Genomic DNA, 14,477 nt, shown 5'->3' with positions numbered 1-14,477 from the left:
ATATTTATATATGACATGCATATGCTAACCATGACTTGCATGTGAATGCAGAAAGCTTCCAGGAAGGCTGACAGAACACAGATAAAGGAACAAAAATGCATTCTCTAGTATTTCTGTCTGGAGGGAGAGGAGAATATTACTTGATTTTTAAAATATTGCTTGATTTTCATACTATATATGTCAGGTTCCCCTTATGAGCCATTGAATTTGATGGCCATAAATAGGAACACATCAAAACATAAGCTTCCCAAAGAAAAGCAGCAAAACAAAATAATTCCATTGATTCTCTGTTCTAAGATAAAGAATGAGAATATATAAAACTAGACCCGTGACTGGGTTTTAAAACTCTCTGGGCTCACCAATTCTGTCTTGTACCTGTTTGCATTTACAAGTCCTCTGCCTTCTAGTCCTTTCTGCTTATTGTGGGAGAGGTTAGGAATAATATTTTCTTGCACATCTTTTCCTGTATCTGAAATGAAGAATAGGACTTTGAACTGTAAACCTGACTTTTATTAGCTTCATGTTTACTACCTGAGGTTCTAAGCCTACGGATTCGTGTTTTATTATATGAATATGATGAACACTTTCACTGTTTAGGACAGTAGATGAGACAGAAACACAGTGCCTTTGTCTAGGCCAGCACTTTTCAACTTTTTCCATCTCATGGCACCCATCAATTAATTACGAAAATATTACAACATGCCAAAAAAAAATTTTTTTAAAGCTAACAAAAAATAGGCATGATTTTGATTCATTCACATCAAGTGGCTATTATTGTGTTGGCCGTTGTCACTTTATATTTGACAATCTAAAAGGAAAGAGGTCAGTGCCCCTGACTAAACAGTCAGGTATTGCATGTTTTAAAAATTCTGGCGACGCACCCGTTGAAAATCGCGGGTCTAGACAAATGACGTTGGGCTGGTTCATTATGGAGGACAGCTCAGGAAGGGAAAACGTTGAAACAAAAACAAAAGGCTGCTTTTGTTAAGAATGCAGGAATGAAAAGTCAAATGTAAGGTTTTACATAATCGGTTGATTCTTTAGTTAGCTAAGAGTGTTTAAGAGTTTGCCCAGCCGTCTATGCTTTGAGTTTCTGAGGACTGACTGAAGCAGTCCGCGTTAAATAACTAATGGGGGAGGAATCCTAATTTTGAGAACTGCCCAGTGCCAAGTTTTAAAGCCACTCACGTGCTTCTATAACCAGAATGGATCATTGGTCACTATGAAATATTATTGCTAACGGGACTGCCACTATAATTCCCCTTCCCCCATCCCAACGAACACTGAACGGAGGCTAACTTTCGTCTAAGGATTGGATTGAAAAATCACAGTTTAAAATGGTTACTTTTCCCTACTTGTCAGCAATAGAAAACTAAGGGGAAACAATATATATAAATTTAAAAAATTCCATCACAGATGAAATTTTTAAAAATGCACAGAAAACAAGCAAACAAACAATTGCCACCATCCCAATCCCTAAACTTTTCAGTGTGGCTGCCACGTACTACTTGTCTGGACAGAGATCAGGGAGCAAGCTGACAGCCAACACATGACTGTTTCAAAGTCCAATAGGATACAGATTTCTCCCAAACTATCTTGAAAGAAAGTTTGAAGCATACATGGATCAGACTAATGGGATATATGCACACGGAAGGGGCACTGGGTGACAAAAGAATGTTTCAACAGAGAACCAGTTTGTCCTGTGAAATGGAGAGAAAACAAATTCATAGGAGATCAGCTCCTACCCTGTAGTCAGTCTCTCAGTGAAGACCGTTAGAAGCGAATTGGGTGAAAGTAATTTGTGATGAACCAAGACTATTTCGTTTGAGTCACAGTTCACTAAAAGAGAGCTTGCAGATTTTAGACAGTATATTGGAAAAAGTATATGAACAATTATTTTATGTCAGAAAACGTTGGCTCTAACAAATCAGTAGTTAATTATACAAAGATGGCAAAAAAAAAAAGAAACAGTGAAAATAAAGTACCTGTACTTGGGAAAACATGAAATATACACATCACTGCAATCAGTAGTGTTCTATATATGTCTACTTACCAGTGAAGGTTTTATTGCCTCCCCCGCCTAAGATTTTCTGATGCACATTACGTGGCAAGATGTTGCAATTTCTCTCTTTCATAATAGTTCTTTGTATGTCAATAACTGAATTACAGAGGAAAGCCCTGGTTTCACACCAAGTGGTAGTTACTCAATTCTTTGTCCGGGTGCCACACCCAGACAAGTAAATGAAGGCTGGTAGTCTATGGTCCCACACTCGTTGGAACATACCATCCACATGAACCAGTGGCCCCAGCCTCAGTAGTTGTTAAATAATTTAACTATCATCCTTGAACAAATGTCCCCTATTTTCTTCTAAGAAGTAAAACACCAGTGCAATTTCAAAGGATAAAATATGTACACAATTTTATTCAACATTTTATATTATACTAAAATATGTACAATTTCAATAATAAGTTAAAAGTAATGAACAAAAATAAAGCTGTGGACCATTCATAGACACCATGTTACTCAATGCCATTTTCTGCCTTCATTTCTATGAATTCATCTGACCCAAGATCCTGATCATCTTCTTGCTAGAAGAACTTGTCTTGGCAGCACATGGTAAATGCAAAGTGTTTCGTGGCCTCTAAGCAACGGGAAGATGTTTCTAAATGATAGAAACACTGAGGAGGGTTCATCAAGAAGTGTTGATGAACATTTGCACAACATGTCTAAAACTCCGTACAAATTCTTTAACATTCTTTTCCTCCAGTTCCTCACATTCTTTGCATCCAGATTCAGTTACATTCTGCCAAATAAAAAGAAAGGATTAGCATGGAAAGTCTGATGTATTTCTTTCCTGGGAATACCATATCTTTTGAAGCATATGGTGAGTGAGGTCTTGAGACATGAAAACTTGGGCAAGTTATCATATGAGGAAGAACTGGGAGTTTTGATGTGGGCTTATTTTTCTTATAATGGAATAAGGGCATTGGAAAAACTGTCATGTCTGTGAGAGCATGGACTTTCTTCTTAGAGTCCAAGGTTCCTGGTCACCCGCCCTAGACTGAAGTCCTTCCAGCACGGTGCACCGGCCCTCCGTGAGCTGCTCCTTACCTCCGTCTTGCCCTTCCCCAACTCCCTCTAACATCATGCCGCAGGAACGCTGAGCTCACGCCTTCATTCCCACGTGCAGGCCATCCTGTTAGTTGCCTCGCTGCCTCTACTTCTCTCTCTGACAGCTCAACACTTCCTGTTTCAGCTACTCTACTCACACCAACAATGACTCCGCTGCTGTCCCCACCAGGAGTCTTTTCTGAGCCTGTGAGTTCCTGCGATCAGGGTAAGTATCCCATTGCTACATTCTCAGGATCCCTGGTTCGGATTCGCCCTCACAGCACGTTATACTGATGTTACGGAGTTCTGTGCCTTTTACACCACACTTCTCTAAATTCTGCCAGGAGAGCAAGGCCGTGTATTTTTGTTTCCCTAGCATTCACCAGAGAGCCTTGAGCATGGTCTTCACACAATCGTTACTGATGGAATTGAACTAATTAGGTGAACACCACAAATTCTTGTGACCCAAACACAGTTTCATGGAAAACTAGAATATTCCAAATCATAGATACACTTTTTAGAGATCATCTGAACCACAGAAGCTGTACCAGCAAAAAATCAAAATTAGATTCTATATCCATTAAGCATTCAAAATTCAGATTCAGCAATATTTATCAAGCACAGATTCTATGCCAGGCACTGATTATATTCCATATAACTCTGCCTTATTTGGTCCTGAAAATAATCATGTCAGATAGGAAGGCACAGATATTAAATGACCCCTCTCCGTTGACATAATCAATAATATTCTCCATGTCCAGGTCTTCTGACTATGTAGTCCTGTCCACTCTTTCCTCTACATGTGCCCCACTGTGATGAGTGTGACTATGGGCAATGCATAAAGGAGTTGACCATTGATACTGTTATGAATTATTACTAAGGTAAAGATAACATATCACAAGAGTATTTTAAACATAAATATATTCATTTCATAAGTACATTGAGTACCTAGTATATGCCAGCCACTGTTCTGGGAGTTGGGACCCAGCACTGAAAAAAATAAAAAATGCCTGCCCTTTTGAGGCTGACATTGTCCTAGGGAAAAGCATACAATGCTCATTATATAAAATACATAGTATGTCAGGTAGTGGGATATGCAAAGAAGGGGACAGGGCATGCTGACATGGACATGGGACTCCTACTGTAAAGCAGTGACATCACTGAGAAGGTGACATTTAAGCCAAGACATAAAGAAGCCTAGAAATTTTAGGGAAAAATCCCAGGCATCCAGCCACACTAGCTTAGGGTCTCTGCCCATCAAGTTGCCTCCGCCTGAACACGGCTCCCAGACATAAGGCTCATTCCCTCACGCCTTTACCAAATGCCAACGCCTTTGCCAGCCTCCTTTTGGGCCATTGGATTTAGTAAATAACAGACTCATATTCATTCGCTTATTGATTGGTTTAGTTATGTTTCCTCCCTCTTTCAGAGCAGGGACCGTATATATTTTTTCACTTCTGCTTTCCTGAGGGCCTACAATGGGGCCCAAAGAGTATTTGTTAAATTAAATTAATTATGATTATGCCTTCTTTGCTCATAAAACGTCTTTCTCCTTTGCTCTGGCCGCTAGTGTTTTGATGTGAAAGCCATAACCCATTGTACCGCAAGGCCCTTGCATAGCTGGTCCCCCAGCCTACCATGGGAGTTCCCAGTATTTGCCCTCCTGGAACCCCATATTGCTCATGTTGCCTGGGATAGTCCAAGTTATTAATAATTGATAATCAAATTATTAATATTTTTATTATTACCCTTCCGCAGCATCTAGCCTTTCAGTCGATAAGAAGACAGACTCTGAAGTGAAGCTGCTTGGGTCTGAATCCCGGCTCCCCATTCTCCTAGCTGCCTGCATGAATTGGAGTGCTCAGGCCTCCAACTTCTTCACCCTTGAATCACTCAAGGGTAACAACTATCTCATAGGTTTACGGTGAGGACTCGGGGAACGACCACCATTCAACCCTAGAAGAATAAACAGTGTCTGGCCCAGCACAAGCACCCGGTAAACTTGGATGACTGTTGTTCATGCCAAACCCTTAGTTATGCAATTAGATCAGTTTATCCACTGCACCTGATGACCAACCCCGTGAGGTCAGTGACCTGACTGGTTCCCACTGTCCCTCTAGCACCGAGCTCACTACCTGGCACCTTGCAGTATGTGTGTGTTGCATGAACATGCCGATGAGCAGCTGAGGGCTGTGATGTGCTGCCACTCTGGGATGCCTTTGCACTGAAATAACCTTGCCTTCTCTCGGGAGGGTCTGCTTGTCCATCATTTCCAGTTCATGACTTCTTCCCGCCAAGCCACAAACATCTGCTGTGACTCTGAGACTCTTGGAGAACTCACCCCGTTAGAAGATAAACCGCTGTTTGTCAGGATGATAAGGTTTTCTATCGTTTCTCTAATAGCCTTATTATCCGTCTCCTCGCAGATAACGTGCAACTCCAGGAGAAAGCACTTCATTGCTGTGACTTTGCAACCCGGCTGAAAAGAGAGTTACAAGGAACCACTCTGAAAAATGCCTTATCTTTCGTTTTCATGATTCATTTTCACATAGATGCCATTTTGATTTTTTTAAAGAGTCACTCCACATATTTTTAAAGAAACACAATATCCTAAACAGTTTTACACAGAAAACAGTTCAAAACCAACTGACAACAAAACAATCAAGAAGGAGGGAGATGTTGTGCAGAAGAAAACTAGAAAATGAAACTAGAAAATGTGGAAATCTTAGGCGACCTTTACTCACTGAGCACATTTCTTCTGTGTAAAAGGGTAATGATACTGGCCCAAGACTCCGAAAACACCAACACTGATAGTAGGGTTGGTGTCTTGATTTTTAGTAACCAGTTCAGAGGGAAAGGACCAGCAACGTGATTGAAATCATACATGGCTTCTGCAATGCCAGTGTATTCACGTAACGAGTTCAAGATTATTTTTGAATTCTGATAGGTTTTCTGGGTTGTGCTTGTCTCTTTTCTCACAGACAGAGTAAACAGCCAGAATCCTTTTCTGACAATTGTAGGTTCATGCAAAACGTGGACCATAAATGCATGGAAGCAATTTGTAGAAAATGTGATTAGAGATGATAATAAACTACAGCACTGGAAACAATTGATAGGGTGGATACTTTTAAATGGAACCAGTTAACATGATTCCTGCCTTTAGTTGTATCATGATCTAAGTGCATCACAAAATTATTTATTTTGTTTGACATTGATGGAAAAGGCTTTTATATATTTTACAAAAATAGCATCGATGTAGTTCTTTTTGTCCCCAAGGCCCATAATTTCAACAATTACTTATAAAAGTTCATGGATCATATGTTATAAGAACACACCAACATTTACATTTAAAAACTAGACATATTTCAGTAAATTCATAAAAATATACTTCTTAGGCTTTTGAAAACTAGAAAATATAGCAATTTTGGAAAAAAGAAAAACTCTATACTCACATAAGCATCACTTTCAGTATATAAAGTGGCATCAATATGTATAGACTGAAAGAGAACAAAATTAGAAAATATGAAACACTATACATTACTTTAGATATAATGAGAACAACCTACTGACCATATTAAATTAAGCTTTTAAAATTAAATTCTTTGAAATGATTTTAGATTCACGTGCAATTGTAATAGAAATTCCTGGAAGCCCCGGTGGACCTGCCCTTTACCATTTCCCCTAATCCTGCACCGCCATAGTGCAAGATTACAACCAGAAAATGGCATCGTTACAACCTACCCACCTTGTTCACATCTCACCAGAATTATGCGCACTCAAGTGTGTGTGTAATTCTATGCAATTTTAACCGTGGTTCTGTATTTCAGTGATGGTATTTTTTCATTTCGGTAATTTCCATTTGGTTCCTTCTACATATTGTATTACTCCGCTAAGACGTTCTGATTTTTTCAGTTGTTTCAAGAATATTTGCAATTCCCCGCTGGTACGTTTTTCTGATAGCTGCTTTAAAGTATTTGTCTAATAATTCTGACATCCAATCCATGTCAGTTTCAGAGTCTGTCGATTATCTTTTCTCATTCAAGTTGGGCTTTTCCTGCTGCTCTCTACAATGAGTGACTGTCCATTGTATTCTGGTATTTTGGCTATTACATTAGGAGACCCTGGTCCTATATACATCTTCTGATTTAACATGCAGCCACTTTGATGAGGTTTCGCACTCAGATTCTGACATGTGTTTGCATGCTGGGATTCCAATGACAGTTCTATGTTCAGAATTTCTGTGGGACTAATTTGGAAGGGTGCTCACTTCATGCCCCTGCGACTCCTCTGGACAGTGTTGGGTCACCCATTGGGGCAGAAGACACTTCCTTAAATACAGTCGTCAGTGGCTCCTCTTCTCTGCCCCCTGCACTCTGGAGGTTCTAGCAGGCCAGTGGGTGACTTTAAGGTGGAGAGGGTTCTCTAGTTCACAGATCAGAGAACTTTTCCCTGGGTCAGGCTCTTCCCCTCGCAAGTGCCACAAAGACATCTGATTTCTCTCGTGGACAAAGTGAATCTCTGGCCCTTGGTGACAGGGAGCTCTTCAGGCTGGGCCACTTACAAACTGAGTTTTAGATAATTAGGATCTGAAAATTATTTCCTTTGAGGCCTTATAAATTTCTACAACAATATTATTGCTTCAAGTGAGATCGCATTAAGACTGACAGCAAAACAGAGGAAAAGGCACACTCTACAGCAATTACACCAGGTCGTTGATGAAAATATAAGTACTTACTTGAATAAGAGTTTCAAACCTTTTCAAATCACTTATTACATCCTGCCAGTTTGCCTGTGTTTTAGGAAGACCTGCACTGATACACCTGAAAGCGAAACCAAAAAGTAAAGCCTTTTGAGTGAACGTCATACGGTCTTGAATACAAAAGGCAACAGAGCAAGCAAGAATTTTTAATTCTGAATGGCGAAAGAGGAGTGTCACCCTTGCCTTTGTGCCTTCAGCAGCCTTGTAGGTGAACAGAAACACCAAACACACAGGATAACCTTGACACTTGAAGCTAACTGGGGACTGACCAGCCTGAATTAGAGAAACACCCAGTTTGAAGGGATAAGTTACAAAAACCGGCTGCAAGTTATTTCAGTGAAATAAAAACAATACCTGATGCGTGGTAGTGCTCACTAAATGTTTTTGAATGAATTACTAATTTGCATTAAGTAGAAGTCCCATCCAACTTTTAAGTCTAATAGATAGGTGAAATTCTTAAAATAAGCAAGAACCCTTTTCATAGAATGATTTTGACTCTAAATGTTCTTCACAGTAGATTAAACATGCTCCTGCCTGCTGCCCGCATCATCGCTATGCTTGCAACAGCTGTAGCCGTAAACATTATAGACTTCAGTCCAATCTAGCCTGAATATACTTACTCATGTATTTTCTCATTTTGGTAAAAAGAAATTTAATATCTGGACAAAAGACACACACACTGACCAACTGACTATGGAATGACTCTTAAAGTTTTCATGAAAACGAACTGCGTCCTGATGGATTTTTGTGGAAGCACGAGAACCAACACTAATTTACCTGCACAAACCTATGGTTCCCCACTCCGTGAAGTAAAAAGTACAGTGAAACTGAACTGAGTCAGATTACAGAGCTATAGGTCAGGTGCTTAGGCCAAGCGGTCAGTGTATTAGTTGTATCTAAGAAAGAAGGAAAAAAGTTAATAGGCATGGAAAATGTGAATGTTCACTAGGAGGAAAAACGAAAGGTCTACGTAAAGAAAGAAATGCTTCCAAATGAACTAGGATAAGACTCAAGGATAGAATATGTCAGTGCCAAGAAATAGATTAAAAAAGTAACGTGAGCAAGCCCTAAATATCTGTTTTGTTTTGTTTTTTTTTTTACTGCAGTGAAAATCATGCAGGTTATTAATAAGGAATGTATTTCTAAGTATAGTTATATCTACCAAGATGTGTTTTTTATTGCAATGAAAAACATGCAAGATATTAATAAGAAATGCGTTATATACCAAGAGATTTAATTTATTTGCAGGATGTTAACACTCTTTTCTATACTACCAGAATATGGAATGCTCGGTGTTTACCAAACCTCCTCTGAGTCTCCATAATCTGCCCTCTATCACACCCAAATACTGACTACCTAAGGTGTAAGCGAACTGAACATAAACCAATTTGACAGAGAAAATATTGAAGAATAATGACTACGGCTGTTAGCATGATGATATTTATGCCTGAAGATAAAATTACCCCAAAACGAAGACATGAATGCCAGCCTCAGTTAGAAAATGACTGTTCAGAAGTAAACACAAATAGCACTGGATGAACGTACTTCCCAAATGTGGTTTCTGAAAAATATAATCATAAAGAAAATGATGACATATTTTTCAGTTAAAAAAGTGGTATCTAAAATAAGGGTTTATCATTGCTTTAGATCAAAATTTAAGAATTAGTGTTCCTTATCAGGATTAGTAAAACTAGACTTTATCTTTTTTGCTCCCTCTTCTTCAGTTCTGTTTCTTGTAGGCAAAATTCTTTAATATGTTTTTAATACATATTAATATAAGAAATTTCGTCGTCGGCAGCCGTCCGTCTCGAGAGACGATGGTGTAGCTTCTTAAGAGTCTATCTGCACCGCCGAGAATGGCTGTGCAGTCCAACTCGGGAGTGACACGGTATATGTCTCCTCCCGTGTTGAATCGACATCTTGTGATGACGCTGGAGTGTCCTCTCCAGTGAAGCTGAAGCTACAGAGCCTGGGCAGGGTGATATGGAGGGTCTGCTGTTGCCCATGCAGCAGACCCCCCCTCTCTTCGCAGCTGAAGGATCCAAGGGAAAGACGGAGTCAATACAGCTTGGCTTCAGGTGCGCCGCAGGAGTTGCTGGTGTTGACTACAACGTCAAACCGCCTTAGGGACTCCGGCTCCGGATTTTCTGTCGGGGTTTACTCCCTTAGCCTTTCCCCTGAAGAGGTATGCCGCAAGGCAGCGGAGGTTTTTTGGAATCAGAGTTTTCCTTCTCTGATATAAGAAATTTACATATTTACTAATAATACCACTAATTTTTTTCTATTATCCTTAATCTCCCTCTCATCCTTTCACTTTTAATAGTTCGACATATTTTATATAGCACAGATTAATAAACTAAATTACTAATATAGGTTTATAGTTCTATATTAATTTCATGTAACTATATGAAAATTATAAATTAATATCATTTAGAGAAAAATTGGACAGAAATGGAACCAACTGAAGATACTCTGTGCTATCATGAGAGCCACTATATAATAATTTTTCTTGGTGATTTAGAAACATCACTTACCTTAGGACTTCGCGAGTTTTGATACTTTTGTCTGCCTCTTTCACGTGACCAAAGCTTTAGCATTTCAGATAGCAATGTTGACTGTCACCTTGACCACCAAAAATCTGAGACTCATTTAGTCTATGCTAACTGGATGAGTAACAAGCAGACCTTGTCCTCAGGGACTATACAATTCACTGAGGAGATAGCTATTTAAAGAACAGTAGGGTGAGATAACTGAAGTAATACACTTACAAGACAGGAAGAACATATCAAGGTTGTGCACAGGGTTTAAAAACTTATTTAAAAACTTATTATCTTTACTTTCAAGATAAGAACAATCTAGGTGTGAACAGGCCTCTGTTACATCCCAAGATCTTGGGAGAAGAGTCATTTTATGAAGTATCTGAGATTTAAGTGACCTTTTAGAAAAGTCCATATACTACCTTTATCTAATTATTCTTACCGAAATTCTCATTACTCAATGCCAGGGTGAATCCTTAAATATTGAAGAAGAGCTGGCTATGGCAATGGGTTTCCAGAAGCCATCCATCCAGAAAACTTCCTACAACACAATCCAGGGAAAAGAATGATCTGTTAAAAACACAAGTAAACTAGTGACAATGGGGGGAAGAAAGGGAAGGGAATTAAGATTCATTGAACACCTACTTTTTCATGGACACTCTATTAGTCACTTAATCCGTGCATCACATTTAATCCTCACACCAGTCTGATGGGGAAGGGTGAGCAGCATTTAATCAGCTGCTCAGGCCCCACAGCAAGTGTAGGAGAGCCAGGATTTGAGACCAGGTCTGATGATAAAGCCCAGTCCCTTTCCACCATATTCAGGTCCTGAACTGGCAAATTCTAAAGTCAGATTAGTGAAAAGTAGAGGCAACCAAATACCTGGATTCATATCAACTTCTGATCATTTAATTTTACAACAGAAGAAGCTACTTCTACAGTCATGAACAGATGTTTTCGGTCTTTGAACTTGTCAAAGAGAAAACTTCAGGGCCCACGTGATGTCACTTGTGCTCAAGTCCACAATAATAAACTTAGATTTAATACTCGACTTTGTTACTGTTTCAGACTTTCCTAGACATATAATCTTAATCGAACAGTGTGAAATTTTATGCTCAACAAGGAGGTACCTGTCACGTGGGGCCTCTCTATCTTCCTCAGAAAAAAGTCACACTGCCATCCTTCCACCAATGCCCCCCAATCCCCCACAAAAAAAAGATGTCCTGGTCTAAATGTAACACTTGTTTTTTGTCCCTAGATGGGACACTGCCCTATTCATGAACCACTTAATAAAGTCAATTAGAGCTTCATGTTTACTGAATTGAATTTTGTCCTTTAACAAAATAAATCATCATTCGAATCATCATTTGAGAATTTTATAAGTAACAAGATTATATTTTTCTAACTCAAAGAGGTGGAGAATATGATTACACGTTTCCATATTTAATTCCATCTTATTAAAAAATTAAAAACCAAAACATATAAAATATGAACGATTTTTTTCTCTCCTTTTAAAATACTATGTATTTGTTGACCTCCCCTCCAAAAATCAAAATCTACCGCATCCCTTGACATAAGCACTCACTGTAATTACATTCTGCAAACTCAAATAAATACTTTTATTTTTCAGATGTTTCAGAAATACAAAAAATGATTGCTCTTAAAATACATAACTCTTAGAAGGAAAAACCAGCACTTATCTAGGTATTCAACAATATAAAAGTATATACAACAAGAAAGACTCTTTTTCCACAACAACATATTCAATCTAACCCTTCTGTTACATATGACCTAAGTCACCCATCGATTGGTTTAATTAAATTCTTTTTACTCTCATAACAATTCTCTGTCCATATTATCTCAGTGCTTCAAGTATTTTTAAATAACATTTCAAAATTATCTTTGCACTTTCACCCAATATCCCTTAAATCCCCTTCCTCCCTTTTTAGTTGTGCTATCCTGAACTCCATATTGTTCAAAAAACAGTACTTATCAACATGGGATCGGGCAGTACTCCGGATGACGTAACTGTTAAACGAGGCCTTAGGAAGCTACATGAGTAAACAACGGTGATTTCAGTCCTGGGCTTTGCAGCAGCGTGAGCCTCAGATAAGCAGGCTGCTCCAGTCTCTCCAACGTCACGGTGAGCTTTCACCGCCCTGCTCCACTCCCTCCAGCTGGTGTATGCCGTGGAAGACAAAGTGCCTCCACCAGAAGCCTCCATGCCAAGCCTGGAGGCATGAGCAGAAATGGCCTCAACATCTTCTAATAAAATAAGGATAATGGAGGCCAGTGCAGAGAAAAAGGACACTTTTACAGTTTGCCATTTGGTCAAAGAACTGAGGCAGTGTTCTGGGTTGACAGAAAAGACTTAGGATTTTACAGCAGGCTTAGAAGCATTCACTTTCCCACTTACTGTAGTCTGTGAAATGATCTTACTAAAAATGTGTGTGTGTGTGTGTGTGTGTGTGTGTGTGTGTGAGTATGCATGCGCGTGTGTGTAATCCATGTTGGTCAAAAAAACCTGAAAGGGTAAACTATTCTATTCCTTTCTCTTTGGCCAGGACTCAATATAATTACTATCACGATGGTGATATTAATTAGACTACATATTGCTTACCTAGTGCCTTCAAGGTTGCAAAATTATTTCATTTATATTATCAGATTCAATCCTGGCACTACGGGTATGTGAGAAATACCACTGTTAGCCTGCCGTGAAGATATTGAGCTTCTGAGAGGTTAAGTGGTTTGCTTCAGGTAAATGTCATACATGTAGCCATAAAAAAAAATTTACTTCACAATCCAAGTTGGGAAGAGGGAGGAGGGATACAAGAAATTTCAAATTCTGTGGCTGAGAAGTGTAGGCTTCTTGCTGTAGGACATTCCTGACCCATCCCAAGTGAACAATAAAAGTCCACTGCTCTCTGAGAGTTTCAAACTGTTCTGATGGAAAACAGAACTCCAGTTCTTCCGCAAGCATTCTCTCGGTTGACTCTCACCCAAAATCTCAGAGAGAAACGGCTGACACCGGGTTTCAAACTTTAATACGGGGATGAAATGAATTGTCCACTTTCTGCTCTGAGATACTTTTGGAGAACTACAGAGCAGTGTTTAATCCTGGCACACGAATTGCTGTGGTCGTAAAATGCCCTCACAATCAGCATCTTCGGTTTGTCCTTCATTCACCTGGATACATGCATCTTGGAGTGAAAAAAGCACTCCCTCCCAGCCCGACCCTCAGAGAGAGCACAGAGCTTAAACAGGGATTTTTTTGGAACTCTGTGACCGAGTCTCACTGCAGGGTGCCGGCTGACCTGATGACCAGGTGCTGACCAGCACTGCTAGCCTAGCAGGATGTCACTGCCCAGGGGTAGCACATCTGGAAGAGCAGACAGATGCAGTAACGCATAGTGACGCGTGAAAAGAACTGTAAATATGTTCCATTCTACACCAATATTGTAGTGTATCCCAGTGAAAATATATAATCTAGCACTTTGCTGTTTTGTTTTGTTCTGTTCTGTTCTGTTTAATGACTTGCCTAGACACACATGTAATATAAATTTTAATGGACTTAGCAACGAAAGAAGAGTTATGAGTATTGGTTTATGCAGTAAAGACATTTATCTATCCACTCAAAAACACTACAAATGAGGGCAAACCAAGATTGAGTGTGGAATAGAAAGAATGTAAGAGAGCACAGCTGTCCTTTATTGGAAGGGAGGCTGAGGTGGCAGTGTAAGTTCCTCAATATTGCTTTGATTGTCTCAGTTAATTAAGACTCAATGTCATCAGCAGAGAGTGAGGATGAGGAGGAGGTGTTAGGGGTAGAGGACAGAGAAGAATGAAAGAAACAGCCATCAAAGTAAGAAGGAGTACATCTAAGTACAGGATGAGAACCATGCCTATTGGAAGTCCATGGTCATGAATGGCCGGAAAGTAAGACTAGTCAGCATGCCTGTGTGTGTTTTCTCTGGGCCACGTTAAACTGCAAGGGACAGGCAGGTCTGGGATTGGTAGAAAAGTTAATCATGGTGCTGTATGCCAGGCAAACACAAGCCGGAGAGAGTCA

The 14,477-nt window shown here is 39.5% G+C and overlaps 1 protein-coding gene across 2 annotated transcripts in view; it reads right to left on the bottom strand.

Annotated features, from left to right (window-relative positions):
• Positions 1 to 2,693: 2,693 nt before the first annotated feature.
• IL15 (interleukin 15) overlaps positions 2,694 to 14,477 on the bottom strand; it is a 54,301-nt gene continuing 42,517 nt past the window's right edge. Inside the window, exons 1-7 of one of the 2 annotated variants that reach the window (XM_090288770.1) lie at positions 12,438 to 12,513; positions 10,851 to 10,949; positions 9,335 to 9,432; positions 7,848 to 7,932; positions 6,565 to 6,609; positions 5,454 to 5,591; positions 2,694 to 2,804 (exon numbers count right to left, since the gene is read on the bottom strand). In XM_090288770.1, the coding sequence (XP_090144896.1) occupies positions 2,694 to 2,804; positions 5,454 to 5,591; positions 6,565 to 6,609; positions 7,848 to 7,932; positions 9,335 to 9,432; positions 10,851 to 10,862 (489 nt within the window). In that variant the 5' untranslated portion in view covers positions 10,863 to 10,949; positions 12,438 to 12,513. Of the gene's footprint in view, positions 2,805 to 5,453; positions 5,592 to 6,564; positions 6,610 to 7,847; positions 7,933 to 9,334; positions 9,433 to 10,850; positions 10,950 to 12,437; positions 12,514 to 14,477 lie in introns of those variants that run through there. The other variant, XM_090288772.1, reaches the window with a different exon arrangement.

The sequence above is a fragment of the Furipterus horrens genome, unplaced genomic scaffold, assembly GCF_987537825.1.
Source record: "Furipterus horrens unplaced genomic scaffold, mFurHor1.1.pri manual_scaffold_10, whole genome shotgun sequence".
NCBI classification, from domain to species: Eukaryota; Metazoa; Chordata; class Mammalia; order Chiroptera; family Furipteridae; genus Furipterus; species Furipterus horrens.
Note: the sequence above shows the minus strand (reverse complement) of the source record. Positions and strands in the feature narration are given on the sequence as shown.